Here is a 19,429-nt window from a genome sequence, read left to right on the forward strand (position 1 = left end):
GCTTCTTGGTTTCAATACTGGTCTGAAACATCAGTTGTTGACCTTGCTGACGCTGAGATCGGAAAAAAGGATAAAACGTACACACACACACACACACACGCTAGGGCTGTGTGGAAACAAAAGGACGGTTAAAAGTGGGGAAAAACATTGAGAAGTGCGAGTGAAACTCATAATAAATGTCAGTTTCTGGCTCAGAAAATTGAAACTTCGTACTATGCAGATAAAGCTAATATCAGAAAACGTAAGAAAAGCAGGGAAAAGATAGAGGTGGTCAAAAAAAGCACCGTACCTCTTTCATATATGCAAAAATATTCCACAGGGACTTTTTTTATTTCATCAAATTTTCATTAATTTGATAAAGATGATGGAAGTGTTAATATTTGGTTTTGTGTTGCAGGGCATATATAGATTTTTGTGATGTTACAGAATTTCTGATAAAGGGCTGAAGACTTTAATCATGGCGACCAGGCTTGACGTGACATTTGAAAGATGTACGTGACTGCGTGTGCGCAGCTGCTAGCAGCAAACAGCCTTTTGATTCTGGGAAGGCTCCGGACCAGAAAAACTGACAAGACGACGGTCCTGCGTCATGTAGGCTCCCACAGCGATGTATGAACCGCAGGTGTGTGTGTGTGTGCTTGAACGCTGTGGCTTACACAGACAGGATTCTCTGTTTCAAATGTACAGACAAAAATCTTGGTATTTCATCTGTATGGGTGTGGTTTTGCAGGATGTAGCAGTGTACACTCACCAACTTGTGCAAATTTTATTTCTAAAGCTTAGGAAATTAGCAACATACTACACTGATATCTGAATGCAGTCTGGCCCCACACCTTAGTATATTTTTGTTGCTGGACATAATTTAGTCCATATTGTCAACATATTTTAGCACTATTCAGCGAATGGGTGTAGTGAGGGCAAACCCAAGTCAGTTTGTCCACGTCTTCGAAATGAGGCTGAGTTTACTCACCAACTGTCAAGTGAACTGCATCAATCAACAAGAGCAACAAGTTTTGTATCACTGCATTCACCGCTACACCACCGCTCCAGTTATATTTTCCAGTATGACATCAGAATTCATCTACAGTCAGGAGAAAGCCATCTGAAACACAAGAAAGACTAGTGTCAGTCGTGCAGCAGTATAGTGTACAAGTGTAGCATCGTAAACTGATGGACACATGAATGTAAAAAGTCATCTCTCTCTGTTTGAAGTTACAACCAGGCGTGAGGTCTCCTGTTGGTTTAATCCTGGGGTTAAGGCAAAGTTTACGTTAAACTTTTTGTTATGGTTTTACTAATTTATCCAGAAAGTGAGGAGATGTCCAAATGCAAGCTGACAAGGACACTCATCAGGCACAGAGTTCCCTGTGTGACACAAGACATAAGGCGAAATACCTTTTTTTTTTTTTTTTAGGAGTCCCCAACTGACTCAGTAGCTATGGGTAAAAACAAAGGCGAGGAGACCCAAAAATATTAAATACAGTATATGTATCAGATGGTCCTGCTCTGTCTGTCTACCAGCCTAGGGATCCGTGGCCTGAAGAGCGCTGAAGACCCCTAATGTAGCGACTAAACCACTTTTGTTGCCTGAAAAGAGGAAAAGAGGGTGTGTATGAGGAAAAAATATCAGTATAAATAATAATCAAATTGATGATAACAGTTCAACTCTACGTTTTTTCTCTGACTTCTACAGGACTAACTGTGATGCCTATTTTAACTCTACCGTGTTCAGTCGTTGTTATGTCAGCAGACAAAGGTGGTTAAGGCTCCTCTACCTTTCACCACATCCACATTTACAGTAACCGTTGGCAAATCTGCTCAACCATATTACCTCAAAGCTTCCTCTTGATGTCTATGAAGATTCTCAGTCATCCTGTACTACGGTCTCTTCAGAACTCTAAATCCAATGGATTATGTCTTTTTATGGACATGCATTAAGTACAGTATGTTAAATTCTTGTCTGCATTCCACTGTAAGAAATCTGCTGTGATTTCCACAGTAATTAACTGGCACCAACTGACAAGTGATGCACTGTAAAAACATTTACAGTAAGCTTACTGTATTCATAGTTACAGTATTGGTATTAATATAACTGTAGCATGAAACAATTTACAAGAAATTTGAAACATGAAATTTAATTTATGTTCATAATATTGTATCTCTTTATGGCTGTTTTATGATACTGTATCTACAGTTACTGTACAGCAATGTCCAGCTGTAAAATAACCGTGTACTTGATAACAACAAAGTACTCTGTTATTTTAAAAAAATATAATTTTACAACACTTTTTTAGAAGATTGATAACAAAGGAACGAGTGAGGAATTCATCAGGAGCGAAAATGAATTGTCAATGTTACAAAGTAAAGCTATAAAGTAATATATTACTGAGTAATGTGTTACTGCCCAACGCTGCTTACTTATTAGTTACTCTTTTTGTCCACACAAGTAAAGTGACACCTCATACTGAGTAGCAAACATTTTTGTGTATTTGTCATAAAAAGGGGGAATGAAGAATGACTTAGTCACTAGGAATATGGAATATCCAGTCTGAGCTGTGAGCAACTGTGATTATATCTGATTTACTATGGGACAAGACAGCACAGTATGAAACACTGTTTACTTTAAAGGGACAGTTCACCCCAAAATCAAAAATTCTGGAGACATCAGTTGGAGAGATGTCTGCCCTCTCTTTCAGTATAAATGACACTCAGCATGTCCTGCTCGAAGCACCAAAAAGCAAATTTGAAAACCTCAGCAGCAGTGTCTCTTTCCAGAAATCATGACCTGGTTACTCAAAATAACCTGCAGACCTTGTTGTCAGCAGTTTCGTGTAGTAACTACTTTGTTTCTGCAGTACAAATTACCGGAACTACATTTCCTCTACTAGAACGAAGTAGCTAGTTCCCACATAACTGCTCACAACAAGGTCTATGGATCATCTTGAGTAACCAGGTCATGATTTCTGGAAAGTTTGGAAGTTTTTCCAAATGTTTATAATATTTTTTGTTTTGCCTGCTTGAGCACCAGAAATGCCATTTTGTTCCATTATATTGGAGAGAAGGCAGACATCTCTATGGCTGATATCTCCAAAACTCCAAAACAGCACTACAGGTAAGAGGAGAAATATGCATTTGCGATTTTGGGATGGAATGTCCCTTTAAATATGTTCTTATACCAAACCTCCAGTGCAATTTATCAAACTGATCTGACTAAATAGTGCAAAAAAAGGCCTAGATTTTGCAATTTAGACCACTAACAACATTGCAGAACAGGAGTATATTGTTTCAAACAGACTTGACTTAGCTTTGCTTCTTTGATACAATCTTTAATCTTGCACTTTTAACCTCATAGATTACCACTCTATTGTGGCATGGTTTAGGCCTCTCAGTGAATGAAATGTACAGTAGCGTGTAAAGCTGTTTGTATAATCAGCTCAACAATATATGACATTGTTATTAGGCCCACAGAAAGTATTCCAAACATTTCCTCATGAGGGCCCTTTGTTCTACTGGTGGTGAGGACGTGAGAACAGTGTTAAAGTGTGGTGGTTAGCGAAATGTTGTACAAGTTGATCTTGTTAAATGGAAGCGTGCATGACTTTTTATTATTAAGAAGAATATTTCTGTGGTATTAAATGCATAGAAAGAATTCCAAAATGGTCCAGTCATTCAAATCAGATGTTAAAAGTCAAAAGGAGATGTAGGAACTACTTTCTTTCTAGTAGAACAGTAAGTAGTTCTGGTAGATTCTACTGCAGAAAGAAAGTAGTTCCTACATGAAACTGCACACAACAAGGTCTGTGGAATACTTGAGCAACCAGATCATGGTTTTTGGAAAGAAAGACCAGTTTTGAATTTTCCAAATGTATTTTTTTGCTTGGAGCATCAAAAGCCAACTGCCGTTTAATCCCATTTTATTGGAGAGAAGACAGACATCTCTATAGCTGATGTCTCTAGAACTCAGCATTGCACACCAAAAAAAAAAAATCTAGATGCATGAATAGCACTACAGCCCAGAGGAAAAAAAAATATTTTTGAGTTGGGGTGGAATGTCCCTTTAAAGCTCTCATGAATCAACTGCAGGCATGAAATTCAACATTTGTAACTTATGCCATTAGTCAACCGGGCATGTTAAAAGCATGGATTAAGTTTTTGGAGTGCTGTTTGAAATAGCTGCAGTCAGAGGTACCAAAATATGTTCACTAGCAGGAAATCAAAATGATTTTGCACAAAACTATTAACAACAAGGTGAAATCCAGTCAAGAAATGGTGTTAGTAGACATTAGCTCAATTGGTACATGACTGTCAGTGTAACTACATTTAATCAAGTACTGTACTTAATAACAATTTGAGGTACTTGTACCTTACTTGAGTATTTTAATTAATGACACCTTAAGCATCCATTACATTCTCAGAAGCAAATATTGTAGTTTTTACTCGACTACACTTGTCCAGCAGCTTTAGATACAGGTAACTTTTCAGATTAGAATTTTTCTTACTCTTCCCGTCCAGTGAAATTCATGTATCTCCAGATGTGTTGATGTTGAATGTTTGTGATAAACTGAAAGATGAAGTTTCCCTTTATGGGTTGAGAAAAATCTCCCACTTCTGAATTTAAATAAACTGTTTAAAAACCATCTTGGATGAGCTGGAACATGCACGCTCACAAAGCTGCTTCCGAGCTCATAGATGCTGCAAACATATGATGATCTTGTAGAATATGATGCATTGTTGTAGAATAAACTACACAACAGTATATAAAGTAGTTAGAATTAGCTCGACCTTAAACATCTGCATGTGCAGCGCAAGTGTAACACATGCAGGCAGCAATGATATTAATCCAAAACCATCAGAAACAGTAAAACGCTGACAGGGACCATTTAACTACATAAATACTTTTACTTTTCATTCTTTAAGTACATTTTACTGATAATACTTAGTAGTTTTATACCTGTAGTTGAGTATTTTTACTGAGGTAAAAGATCTGAATACTTCTTCTACCTTTGATGACTGTAATTAGAGATTTCCTTGTCCTGGCCTGCATTAAAAACACTCAACAAAAGAAAGAAAGAGAAAAGGAATTGTGCAGGAATTTAGTGGAATCGACTAATCTTTACTTATTAAATTAACATAAACATACTAGCTTTATTTACTTAAGTTGATGAAACTTAAAATTTCCCAGCATGCATTGCTCGAGAGTTCAACCTCTCCTGAGACCCTTCTTTCTTAAAGTTTGGAGGAAACATATATGATGAAAACTTGTTTGTGTCTCTAATACACTTCAAGACTGGACTAGAAAAGCTGATCTGTTTTGAATCATTACAAAATTACTTTAACTTGTCTTTTTAATGTCAGCCAACTTAAAAATTTTAAGGCAGCCAGGATGTTAAGTCAGAAGTTAAAATAGTTCATTTTTACAGTGTACTGTATGTTACGGATCAGGAATGAACTCAGTGGCCAAAAAAAATGGCAGTTCATTACAAATCTGCCTACTGCAAGCCAGTACAGCACACTTGGAGTTTCCTTTGCTTTTAAGCAGCAGACTCACCAACATGTGCTTCATCATGGAGTGTCACATGCTGGTCTAAATGCTGTTTAACAAAAATAACACGCGCACACAGTGAAACACTGGGCAGGCTATTTGTCATTTTAGGAAACATTTACTCATGAGTATAAAAATTGTAAAATATCAGCACAAATGTTTGGGGACTCCAGTGCATGAATAGGCTAGTATGGGAAGTTGAATCTTAGCACTGCTGAGTGTGAAAAGTTAAATTAAACTTGCTCACATTTTTTTCTGCGGCCCTCCAAAGGACCCCATGGAGAAGGTCAGGAACTCCAGAATCACATAACTCTGCTTGGTGCAATAACAGCGCAGGGAGGGTGGAGGTTTTTGACAGCAGATGGAGCCACAGTGTAGGGGCCATTATTTTAATTGACACAACAAGTCCCCCCACACACGCACTGTGGAAAACAAAGTTAGTACTGTTGACCAAGTTATAAGCAGCCAAGCGCGGATTGGCTGCAGCGCGCACCCAATGGGAGTCAGTCAGTGCGGGGAAACAATAGTCCTGAAGGTCCGTGTGAAGTCAAGGCTATTTTTGGTGGGACCCGCCTTGCTTGCTATTTCTGTCAGCAGGAGAGCGGAGGGGAGGGGGCAGGACTTGAGGGGCCGGACTTTTCTTTTCTGCCTCCGATAAGTCTCTTTTCTTTTCCTCCTCCCTCCTTCTGTACTGTCTACTGACAACACCAGCGGTTCACACCATCACCTCCCGTCAGGCTTTTCTCTTCTCCTTTCTCCCTTGGATGCACACGCGGAGGATTTGTTTAGCTGGATTATCTTCAAATGTTTGGACTGTTTGAGGAGGAGGCTGTGAGGTGTTAACGGGGTCTGTCTCACACGGTAGGAAACGCTGGTGCTGACAGGGTTTCATGTGGGAACAGCTGGGAGTCCGTTAAAGGTGCTGTACGTGTTCAATTTTCTGTTGTTTATATGGGAGTTTAGCGTTGCTAAGAAAAGGCTACCTGCGCAGGTGTTTGGCTCTTGTTTTTAATTGCTCACGAGCGCTCAAATATCGAGCGCGTGAAGTGCGTCAGAAAATAACTTTTAACCGTTAAGTGTGACGAATATTGTAACTCTAAAGTGAAGAACGTTGTAACTGTAAACTGTCTTCAGTCTTAATAGTTATTTTATCGCTTAAAGTCACTATTAACTCCCTTGTGACCGTTATACACCATGTTCCTTGAGGAATATGATAGACATAAGCCTACAAATGAAAGTGTGATCAAGCACGATAAAGTCATTAAAGGATAAAGTGCCGTAAAAAATTAGAGCCCGACCGATATTGAATTTTTGGGGGTGTGGGTGCCTATATAGTTACTGTTACTATTACTATTTTATACTGATTGCAGGTAATTAAAAAAAACTGATATAGAAGCACCTGTGTCCTGCGTGCATAGCATTCCGAAAAACAATGTTTTTGATCCTCCCAAACAAAATAATTAGCCCACAATTCATCTCACTTTAATTAAGACAAGGTGACCAACAACAGACATGCAGTGCTGTGTTAGGCAGCAGTGTGTCGGTGAGTACTATATAGAGCACTTGTGACTGCTCCATTTTTTGAGATTCAGCCATTATTAGAACCTTAAATCTAGTTTGTATCTGGCCCAGGGCAGCCTGATCAATTCCTCATGTAGACACCCATGGAAAATATCTGCCCACCCTTGATAAAGAGTAAACTTTTAGTGGTATTTTTTAAAAATAATTATAGATTAAAGAAAACACAAACGGAACAACTTGAATTAAATATACATAAAATGCTGTCTGTCCGGCTCCAGTAAAAATGCCATAAATACCTGTAGAAAGAATGTAATTTATGGTTGTCGAAACACGAAAAATGTTTTCCTGAAACTGTTTGAGGTCTGTGAGTCACAGACTTCACCTCTTATCAGTCATTTCTCAGGTATTATTCACATATTATGTACTTTTGGCTCTGGTGTTAGACTCCTTGTGTTTGCTGAACAGATGCTAACTAGCATCAGAGTTCACAAGAAACAGGTCTGCCATACACTAGAGCCTGACCTACATATTGGTCAGCCATCATTGGCAACCTAATATTAGCCTGTCACAGCTGTATCAGCATATACGCTGTCCAATATGTGCCTATATGAAAACTTTTTTTTTAACAGAACATAATGCAGATTGAATTTGTTAGCTTTATAAGCAGCATTTTGTGAAGATTTGATATTTTCCCTTAATCAGGATTTAACATATGCATATATTTTCCAATATTTGTGCTTTTTAAAATTTATAGTTATTTATAATGATTAAAAATGGACAATAAAGTTTATTATTAAGTTTACTGTTGTACACCCTGCCTCCATGACATATCTTTGCCACAATTAGGGGGTGTTGCAAAAATGTGTGTCTATGTATATATTGTACATTCTGTACATTACATTCTGTATAGAAAATATGTGCCAATATATTGGATCTGAATTGTTTTTACTCACAAATATCATTATCGGACCCAAAAATCCATTATCAGTAAGGCCCTAATTCACATTTTTTGTAGCCTATGTTTGGCCCTTGTGTTTGACCCCAATTAGGTTTTTGCTGCAAAACAGATGTTAATCAACAACAAATCTACAAATCTACCACACACACATGCGCGCACACACACACACACACACACACACACACACACACACACACACACACACACACACACACTTAAAAACATTTGAGTGTGTATGTGTTTTATTTCTGCTGGCCCATGGGTGATTTGGGTCAAATATTATACATGACGGGTGGGGCTTACATCACAAGAGCAGCTCAAATTGTGCCCAGCCGCACCCATCAGGTGGCCAAGTCTGCTAATACAAACCTTTAAGGAGCATTAAGTCATCTGTGACTTTTATCTGCCTCTGTTGGCTGCCAGTGAGAATTACAACAACTTCTCTGGGACACTTTATGGTTGCCTGCAGTTGACATTTTTCACAACAAAAATTAGGATTTTAGATAAACAATGACATTTTGAACCATTTTGGAGCTGCTGTTTGCCTATTTTACTTTGTTTACTTTGTTGCATGTCACTGATTTATTTTTCTGTTTGTCTCCACAGATGGAATCAGCACCTCTGCTAACATCATAAAGACAGACAGACAGGACAACATTTTTCATACAGTGGCCGGTAGGTGAACACTAAATACTGACTGCACTGTACTTAATAAGTACTTGTGTTGTGGGTCGGTATTATTTTACTTAAACCTGTTAAAGTAAGGCCACAGCCATCGGCGCTGAAACATTCATGTGGAAAAATGCTGCCAGTCTGCTCAGGACTGCATCTCGTCCTCTTTACAACATTTTTGCTTTTACAGCGTACACACACATTACACGGCCTGGGTGACAGCAGATTTTCCAGTGCAGAGTGATCTAAGCTGTTTGATTCTCAGAAAAGTGCAGTAAAGCACAGAACAGGTGTTGGCCTAGTTGGAAACACGTACTCGGCCCGCTGTGTTTTTCATGTGGGTTTGCTGCAGGTCATGCAGAAGTGCAGTTTATTATGTGTTAAAAAGTCTTACAAAAATGTGTGAAAGTGACGTTTAGCTTAGCAAAGATATTCAATGTTTTCTTTGGTCACCATTGTGAAAAATATCCAGTTGTAGATATTTTTCTAAAAAGTTATTCAATCCTTTATTCTAATGAGTCTTGTGGGGAAAAATCAGCCAGTGGTGCCAGTCAACAGTGATATCATTTACTTTACTTTTTTTTTTATTTAACTTGTGTCATTACTTCTTAGCAGTGGAGCAATTTGACACTTAAAGGGACAGTTCACCTCCAAATAAAAATATTTTTTGTTTGCAACTATTTGTCTATGAGTAGATGCGCACTTCCCTATGTGCAGTGATAAAGTTGGTGGGTGTTTGGAAATATCCAAATCAATTTCCTGCAAATTTTCAGGCGCAATTGATTTTCGTTTCGTTTCATAATTGTTGCGTTTTTATTGTGAATGTGGTCATGGTTTGAAAATTAAAATGTCAACGCTGACTGCTGGTTTGACACAGGATGTGTTATGGGCATGTTATTGTTGCCTTTCCTCACAATAACACAAAATCAGTTTCCATCATCACAGCAGCAGTTACACATCTTTATGGCGTATTTCTCTCCATTCTGCTTCCCATCACTGTGTAAGGAACGTTAGAAACATCACCGCAGCTCAGCTTGGTTAATGCTGACTCACGTGGGAAACACTCAGAGGTTTCTTTTTTAACCTGAGACCAAAATGTATTCGATCCGCTGCTCCGCCCGTCAGAAACTAGTCACCCGGCTGTTTCTTTGTGTCTTGCCTTTTTGGTTTAGATTAGCATTCTCTGCTGTGAAGCATGCCTGTGTGATCACACTGTGTAGGATTACAATGCATGACTCTCTGAATGGAAGCTGGCTCTCGCTGTGCCAGGCTCCGCTGACTGTATGCTAGCTGAGGACCTGCTATGTGCCCGGTTTGTGTGTGTGTGTGTGTGTGTGCCTGTGGAAAAACCCAGTGAGGTCATGGCCGCGGCTGTAGGGTCCGGTTACATGTGTGTTGTCCACTCAGGGCAACTGACACTGGCTCTCTCTCCTTTGTCTTCTGTCTAATCTCCATCACCTTACTCACACTCACACATATACAGACACACATTAAACCCTTTTCATTGTCGAGCTCAGCCCCCTGATGCCAGGCATGTCTGAAGCTGGAGACTGGTTAGCAGTCTAAGGTGGCAGCAGACTGCACCAGATGTGTACAGCACGTGAAACCACCATTTTAAAAGCCTCTAGAGTTCAAACAGCCCTTTAAACTACACAGGGCTGCTATAATAGACTTGAAAACAGGCCACCGAGAAAACTTCCCACTTAAACTGTAGTTGTAGTAGTTGTAGTTGTAAGTTCTCCCTAAAACTGATATTTTTTACACACACACAAAAAAGAAATAAACAGGTAAACACGATCTACCTGTAAGGTATCTTATCTTAGGTATCTCGTACAGTAATTACCTGAAGAGACCCTGCATACAGGTATAATGAACGGTGCAGTTACGCAAGTTCTACATGGTAGACATGGACAGAAAATGTTATATTTATGTAGTTTCTTGGTTGATAAGTTGGTCGATTGTCAAGGACTTAATGCTGAGGTCATGAGTTTATCTTTGTACTCCATCCACTTTCTATGACAAGTCATAATCTTATTGTTTAAATCTTGTCTTCCTCTCAGCAAGTGAATAGAATCTGCGAACAGGCTGAGAAAGTAGCTTTTGTTTTTGCCTTTTTATATGAATCAGCAGGTGCTAATTGAAACAAGTCAAGCAACCTCTATAAGATCCACATCAAAGAAATAAAAACTTCACTGTGAACAGTCAGATTTTTTTTCTTGTCCATAGAAAAACAAGACTTCATCATGATCATCGAGATTTGGCTTTTCATGCAGTGTGCACACATGCAGTACACTGTTTTGAATCTTCTTTCTGTTTTTCCTCCTGAAATGGGTCTTTCATTCTGTCCTCTCTCGTGTGGTTCTGAAAACAGAGCAGGGAGACACTCCAGGGACTGATAACAACAGGCATGATTGTAAAAAGCTGCAGAGGAGACCACATATCCTCTTCCTGGTCCTGGTTTCCAAACACTTGGGTCAGCTGATCTGACAGGGCGCTTTGCTTCTTTTTATCGCTGGTTTCTGCTGAATGGGACGAAGGAAGAATTACAGCAGATACAGTGGGAATGATGAAGGGAGAGTGCATACATATTATACATTTCTACAAAAAACAACAGTAATCAGAGTATGTGAATGAACGTTTGCTAAGCCTTACCTGTGGTTTCAGGTTTTTTTTTTTTTCTTCTCACTTTTTTATACAGCTGAGTAACCTGACCTCACTTTAACATTTAATCAACAGGTTTAGAGTTCATTGAGAACGGAGGTAATATATCACTAAACAACACAGTGGAATGCTGCAGCTACTATTTATTCAACACTAAATTGTTCTCCATCTTGAATTTCCAGCGTGTGTAGCTTTTTGTTCCAAAAACAGTATGAAGTCATTAAATCCCAGCAGCTGCCCTCCAAAAATGGACAGACTTATTTGTACTGATCAACAACCGCATTAACCTGTGCAGATATATTGTGGTCATTTTGAGCTGTGGGGCCCCTTAAAGCCAAATTGCAGTGCAGACACAGTAGTAGTAATGGTAGTAATAGTAGACGACCATGAAGGAGGCGGCTATTTTTGACCTGCTGAACAAATGGCTCGATTGTCCTGCCTCTAGGTGCGTGAAATCACTTGATATGTCAGGGGTAATGTTATATAATACCCTCCAAGGGGCCCTATAGCACTCTTAGTGTGTGTGTGTGTGTAGTTCTCCTTTTCATGTTTGTTAATTGTGTGAACGTGCATTTTTCTGTTTAGTCTGAACATCTTTGGTGTAAATGGGACAGTGTCAGTGTAAGTGTATGTGGTGCGGCCTGAGGTAACATCGTCCTTAACGTTTTATTAGTGTGTCAAATCAATTCATGTTGTATTAACCTTTGAGCTAAAGGCTCCTTGCTGTGGTCAGTTGGGTAATTGGTCTGTTATTGGCCTCCAGCCGCAGCCTATATCCCCTTTGGGACGTCTCGCTTTCTCTTTTTCATATACACAAGCACGTACACACTTAATCCCATTGAAATTTACTGAAGTCAATGGAATTATTTTTCTAAGGATTTATTCCTGTGGCCCACCCACTCTCCAGACCAGAAGCCTTGGATCAAAAGAAGCATTTTTGAGCATCCAGTGATTTGTGTTTTACCATTTGCACCCATCAAAAAGCAATTTTATTTTAATTTAGGATCACAGCTGGAGATCAAGGCTCATAGCCTTCATGTGAAAATTCAGACTGAAACTACTGATGCTTAATATTTATGCCTGTATTAAATTACAGGGTCCAATATAAAAGTTGTTCACTTGCCCGGTCAGCAAGTTAACAGTAACGTCATGTTTAAACTAGGGCTACAACGTCTGTGAAATGACAGAAAATACTGAAAAATCTCCATCCCAGTTCCTCCAACATGATGTCTTTAAATGTCTTGTTTGTCCAAAACCCAGATATTCAGTTTAATATGATAATAAATGAAGAAAAGCAGGAAATCTACATATTTGAGAGACTGAAAAGCAGTAAAATATTTCAAGCCTACACAGCTCCCCTGTTCATAGGCCAGTCTTGACTGCACCAATATGGTGGCGATGTTCACGTATTGCAGAAATAGGCTTAAATGGTTAATGCGACATCTATGTTTTCTATGTCTATAGGGTCAACTAATATGTTTTTTTTCAGCGCCAATACTGATAACGCTGATAACTGATGTTTGGAGCTGATAAAAGTAAATAAATAAATCTAGTAAAACTTGAGAAAACTGTACTCAGATTTGTACAGAAATGCCTTTTATCATATGTTTGATTAAAATAGAACTGGCAGCTGCACCAGAGTCAGAGTAGCACATTTTAAAGTCAGTTTATCAGCAAACAGATTAAAAAAGAAATCAGATTTTGATAATTGTACAGATTGATGACTGGTCAACCCCTACCACTCTGACCAAACCTTAATTATTGAGTGATAAGAAAATTCTTGTGTACCTTCACGTAAACATCACATGTATAACAAATATCTATTAAATTAAAAGTTTATAAAAGTTCTGTGTTAAATATGTAGCTCTGTCAGAAATGCTTGTCGTTGTCATCATCTTAAACATCGATAATGTGACAGTCTGATATGTGATATGCTATAAAAAGCCAATACTGGCAAGATACGTTAGTCTACGCCTCACCGCAAGTTTTGTGAACCAGACTCCTCCTCGCTGTATTTGATACATTGTCTGACCTAAAGCACAGCAGCGCAGAGTAATGGACGGCTCGCATTCACTCCAGATCACAGAGGTGACTGACACTCACCTCGGCTCAGATAGCCTGTTGTTAGGGCAGATGTAACAAGATCTCCTCCCATCTGGATGGACTCCTGACTTTACATCTGACTGTGGCTGTCTGTGTGTGTCTGTGTGTGATGAATGGTCTCCAGTGGCGTTTACAGATTCAGGCTAATTTCAACAACTCGTTGAAGTGGAGGAAGAGAGAGACACAATGCATGTTTATTTAATGTGCGTCTGTGTTTGTGTATGTCTGTGGGTGTGTGCACATGTCAGAGGGTTGTGTGGTTGTGTGTGTAGAGAGATTTTTTCAGAGACGCCCTTTTGTGATGCAGAAAACGGAAAACAATAGTGCAAATAGAGAGCAAAGGTGAGCGGAGTTGGTGTGTAGTTGTAGATGTTGTGCAGTAAACTGTGCAAATCACAGATGTGCTCGGTGGAATATGTCCAATATCACAAGGGGGAAGTACACTAGATGCATAATGAAACATATTCAGTGATTTATAACAGGCTTTCTGTTGCACTCGCTCTGGACCTCTTTATCAGATTCACAACTGTGAGTCTGAACGTATCTGGTTTTCAACACCTTGTCTGCCGAAGTTCAAATACTCCACCAGTCACTGAATAAGCTGTGCTGTTTTTGGTCCGACACACTTAAACCATAAACCAGCTCCATTCTCACTACTACTACTCAAGGCCTGATGGTCACTGGATTTTTTGGGGCTGATACCAATATTAGGAATTTAAAAAGTTGTGACATCAAAATATTGGCCAATAGTCCTCAAACAGAATGTAATATAGACAATACAGAATACATGAATCAATACTTTATTGCAATGCTCCCTCAAATGTGGTTATCAAACACTGGTGATGAAGACATGGTGTTAAGATATTTTACAGTTTAGCAATAAACTGTGTATGATAAACAACTATATGTAACTTGAATTAAGAAAAAGGATTAAATATATATAAAATGCTGCCTATAAAAATGATGTGTGTGTATGTATATATATATATATATATGTATATATATATATATATATATATGTATATATATATATATATATATATATATATATATATATATATATGTATATATATATATATATATACATATATGTGTGTGTATATATATATATATGTATATATATATATACACACACACACACACATATACATACATATTGGTTTAGACCAATATAGCTATGATAGGCCAATATTGTGCCGATATATCAGTCAAACTGTAGTTGTGTAGGATTGGTGTAGTCTGGATTAATCTGCAATAACAGTAACTGTTTAGAGGTCACAATATCTCTTGAGTGCTCCTCAAAAGATTGCTAGCTCTCCTCATACTCAACCAGGTGCCTCTGCTGGAGGTGGTGAGATTAGTTTGTTGCTTTGTCCGCTTTTGTTACTACAGTCTTGATGTGCTTATTCTTAGCATATTACCGTGGTTTATTGTACAACTAATCTTTTGTAACTAAATCACTTCCACAATACTGAAGTTTCTTCCCTTTTTGGAATTAACTCCTTCACTGTAGTATTTCCTTATCAGGATATGAATTACTGTGGCACACCCCCAGTGCAAGTAACAGTTTTTTGCCATTACTGACAAATTTGTTAATTACTTTATAGATCAATACTTTGTCCTGTGAAAAATGGTTATCAAAATAGAGCTGCGACAATTAATTGGTTATTGAACGATTACTAGATTAATCACCAACTATTCTGGTAATTGATTAATTAGTGAAAAAAAAGTCAAAATTCTCTGATTCAAGCCTCTTAAATATAAATATTTTCTGGTTTCTTTACCCCTCCCTGACTGTTAACTGAATATTTTTGGGCTGTGGGTAAAACAAGACATTTGAGGATGTCATCTTGGGCTTTTTTTTCACAGTTGTCTGACATTGTATATTAAACAATTAATTAATTGATTAATCAACACAATAATCGACTGATTAATCAGCCATGAAAATAATCATAAGTTGCAGTCCTGCATCACAGTTTTCCAGACCTAACACACCCAAACACCTTGTTCTGTCGAATAACCAGTCAGAAACTCAAAGATATTTAGTACCCTCATACACAAAGAAAACCAGCAAATATTCACATTTAATTAATTCTCAAATATTTGCTTAATTTTCTGCCAATCAACTAATCGATCAGCTGTTTACCAACCTGTAGCTGAAAAGAAGTGGAAAGTGTCTTGTGTTTTTAGAGATTCATGTGTAGGCAATAGCAATTATTGTTTCTTCAGCAACTCTCACCAGTTATAAAAGCTGAACATTTCATGACATGACACATTATTTCTGCTCCCCAGCCAAGCACATCTTCAAGTGATTGTAAAAGAGACGCCCGGACAGTGTGTGCATGTTTCAGTATCAATACACTTGTCCATGATTGTGTTTATGTATGGATTATTTTGGTCTGTGTCTATGGGTACATTTTTTGGGGTTTGTGCATGTGTATGTATGTGTGTGCGTGTGTGTGTTCATCCCTGACCAGAGTGCAGAGCATGTGCAGGAATGTTAATGTCTTCTTCCTTTGTTGTCCGTGCAGACAGCCGAGTGTGACTGTGCATATTCATGAAGCTGCCTTCCTGGAACACGTTAACTTTTACCAAGGAAAGAACGCAGATAAAAAATAAGATGTTGGAAATGAAAAGAAGCAAAAAGAATAGAAAGATTCACAGTATATGCATATATAAATATATATATGTGTGTGTGTGGTGTGTGTGTGTGTGTGTGTATATATATATATATATATATATATATATATATATATATATATATTATAATATAATGTAATATACTGTGAATCTTTCTATTCTTTTTATCTTTCTATATATATGTATATATAGGGAGATGGAAAGACAATAAGAACATAAGAACATGAGGTATGAGATGGAGACAGATGTCAGAATCCTATCAGAAATCCTAATTTCACACGAAGACTTGAGCTCATTAATGTTTTGCAACCAAAGTTGTTTTTCTGTTAGTTTCTCTGGCAGTCGGCCAACTCGAGATATTCAAAATCTCCATGTGGCCAGGTCATGTGGCCCAGCATTGGAATCTGATTTAAAACAACTGAAAAATTTGTCATTGAATTTTCTTTCACTTGATTTTTCTCTAAATTTCAGAAATTAAACTCAATGCAACTCAGTATTTCTGTAATTAAAGAGAGGATGCTGATCTTTGTGGTGCTACTTTTTGCATTTCAAAAAAAGTTACTGAACTGAAAGTGAATTTGGAACCTGTCTCGAATGATCCTTTCTTTGTCCACATAATAACATAATCAAATGAACTGTTTTAACATGAGTTTGTGTCTAATTTTGCTGAGTTAAATGAAATGATCTCGTGCCTGCAGGGCTGACTCAGGCCTCAGCAGATAGCTACTCTCCTTCTTATCAGCAGGGAAGCCTTTGCTGCAGATTGTAGGTTTTTTGTTGCTACCAATCTCTGCACCACTACCTCAGATTATCAGTGTATCATTCGCCACTGTTTTCATGACTCACTGTTTTTACCACTGATAACCAACCAGATCAGTCACTTCAGGTGAAATAATTTCCCTGCAGAATATGTGTCAGAAGAGATCGAACAATAGACACTTGAGCCAGAGCTGTGTGGCATTAGCATTTGTTTGCTTTGTGTGTTGAAGTAAAGCAGTGTGAACATAACGTGTATTGTGGGTTGTGATGATAAAGGCAGACTGATATCAGTGTGACTGCATGCGATGTGTGTGTATGTGTTATAAAAGATAAAGAGGGGGATCCCTTTGAGTGAGCTGCTGTGTTGAGTGGCTTTATCTGTGTTGGGAAATGTGGAGAATGTGTTTGATGTTAAGGAGAGCAGGAGTTTGTGTGTGTGAGGGAGAGGGAGAGCTTGAGCAGATGTGTAGAAATATTGAAATTAATTTGTCATCTAGAATTTTTGAAGACACTCAAACCTTCAAGTTCTTCACTTTTAGTTAAAACTGCAGTAACTCTCAGTGAACAAAACAAAGAAAGCTCATGGATCTAGGGAAAGGGGGTAATATATATCTGAGTAAAAATGGATATTCTCTGAGATTAAAGTAAAAAAAAAAAGAGAAAAAACTTTTATTACGTGATATCAGGAAGCTCTGAGGTTGAGTCAAAAAATCTTGTAAATTTGTGACCTTATAATCTTGCAGAATATCAAGTTTTTTTTCTTGTAAATTTATGAATTTTGAGCCTCCTCGGGCTCAATCTTTTTTTTTTTTTTTTTTTTTTTTTAAACCTATTGGTCCTGATCACAGAATGAAACCCACTTTGGTGTTGAAAATACCCAGGAATTTTGACTGATCAACATTCATTTAAAGTAGGTGTATTTATAATCTTATGTATACATCTTATGTAAAAGGTGGATTTATTTGATGAGGAAGGTTTTCCTCGTGTTGCACTGGGAGCTGCCCAGTGTGACCAGTGCTGCTGTTGGCTGTTGAGCAGCTGTATAGCAGCAGCTGGAGGAAACATTGCTTTGCCAAAGTGCACTTGTTCCTGTCAGTTGTTTCATAAGGCTCCACATTCCTGATGTGTTAAAGCAAAATGATTGTATACTAAAGCAGCCCCCTCCTCGACCGCGTAGTCTCACTGGTGAAGTGTCGACGGGCAAAGCAGCAAATGTCCTCCGGCAGGACGTCTGTTTGATCATGACCTCTGAACGGCAACGGGGAAGATTTCACCCATGGGGTGCAATAAAGATGTGTACATAGCTCAGCAGCTGATTCAAAGCATGACAAAAGAAATTTGTTTTTCAGAAATGTTTTTGTGTCTTGACAGTTTTTCTTTTTCCCCAGTCCTCCAATGAAACAAGAAAACACATTCTTCTCATCTGCGCTATAATGCACAGTGATTAAGATGATACAAATCAAGTTTAGCTCAAATAGCCATCTGTCCAAAGCCAACAGCATGAATATGCCACCCCTCGTGTGTTTAGGGTTTTTTTTTGGCGTGTACCAATAAGCTTATGGCATGGTACTGAACTTCGATACTACTACTACTATATCAATTGAATTGCTTCAGCACTATTGAAAAATGTCATTCAGTACCAAATTTGGATACTTAAGGAGATTTGACAGATATTTATTTTATATCGTCCAGTACTGAACAGATATTCATTTTAGTCCAGTTCTTCAGGTTGAGTAAAGTGTGGAGGGTAAAAACAGTTTCTCCAGCTGCACCTAGGTTTTTGAACAGCTTCCGTCTTTAGGGTGAGCAATTGTACCATATTGTGTAATGTAATGTATAATTTTCTTTTTGTTAAAATATAAATAGGTAAATAGATTTTGAATTGGTATAGAAATTAGGGCTGCGTAATTAATCACAGTTGCAGTAAAATTACAATATGGCCAAGTGCAAATTGCAATATTTGAAAAAGGAAAAATACGTGAGAAAACAGCATCATAACAGATACTGTAGTGCTGCATTGTTCTCCAGATGGAAGAAAACATGTTTGTTTGGTACAGACCTTAATAAATATCACATCATCATAATTATTATTTTTTTCTTCTCAGTGAACACGATGTAATGCAAAACTCATAATTTCCACTCATTATATTGCATTTGCAATCGCAATTTCAGTCAAAATAATTGCGATATGACTTTTTTTTTTTTTTTTTACCAAATTGAGCAGCCTAATAGAAATAATAATAATTGCTCTCAGGAGCATGTACTGCAGCCAAGATATCAGTACCAATCCTTGTATTGAACATTTTGAATGATATCCAGGCCTAGGCCTGAAAGAAATTTAAGAGAATCACTGCGACAGTGTTTAGAACAGAAAAAGGAGAATCATTCATGAACTGGAAAGTTTACGTTACATCCAAGTGCGATCAGATTTATGTGTTTGAAAGTTGACCAAAGCTCCTGATGTTCAGCACTCACACACACAGCAGATAGTATTAAAGATGAGAAACAGAGATGAGAATGTGAACGAGGGCCTGAGTGCAGCTCTTAGCTCTGCCGCTGTTGTCTGTGCAGCA

General features: G+C 38.0%; 1 protein-coding gene across 1 annotated transcript in view; it reads left to right on the forward strand.

Moving 5' to 3' along the window:
• The window catches only part of hdac7a (histone deacetylase 7a), an 85,237-nt gene that overhangs the window by 18,042 nt on the left and 47,766 nt on the right, over positions 1-19,429 (forward strand). The window contains exon 2 of the mRNA XM_084721758.1: positions 8,628-8,696. Within this exon, the coding sequence (XP_084577884.1) occupies positions 8,628-8,696 (69 nt within the window). The remainder of the gene's footprint in view (positions 1-8,627; positions 8,697-19,429) is intronic.

The sequence above is a fragment of the Lutjanus erythropterus genome, chromosome 6 (genome assembly GCF_056507025.1).
Source record: "Lutjanus erythropterus isolate fLutEry1 chromosome 6, fLutEry1.hap2, whole genome shotgun sequence".
NCBI lineage: Eukaryota > Metazoa > Chordata > Actinopteri > Lutjaniformes > Lutjanidae > Lutjanus > Lutjanus erythropterus.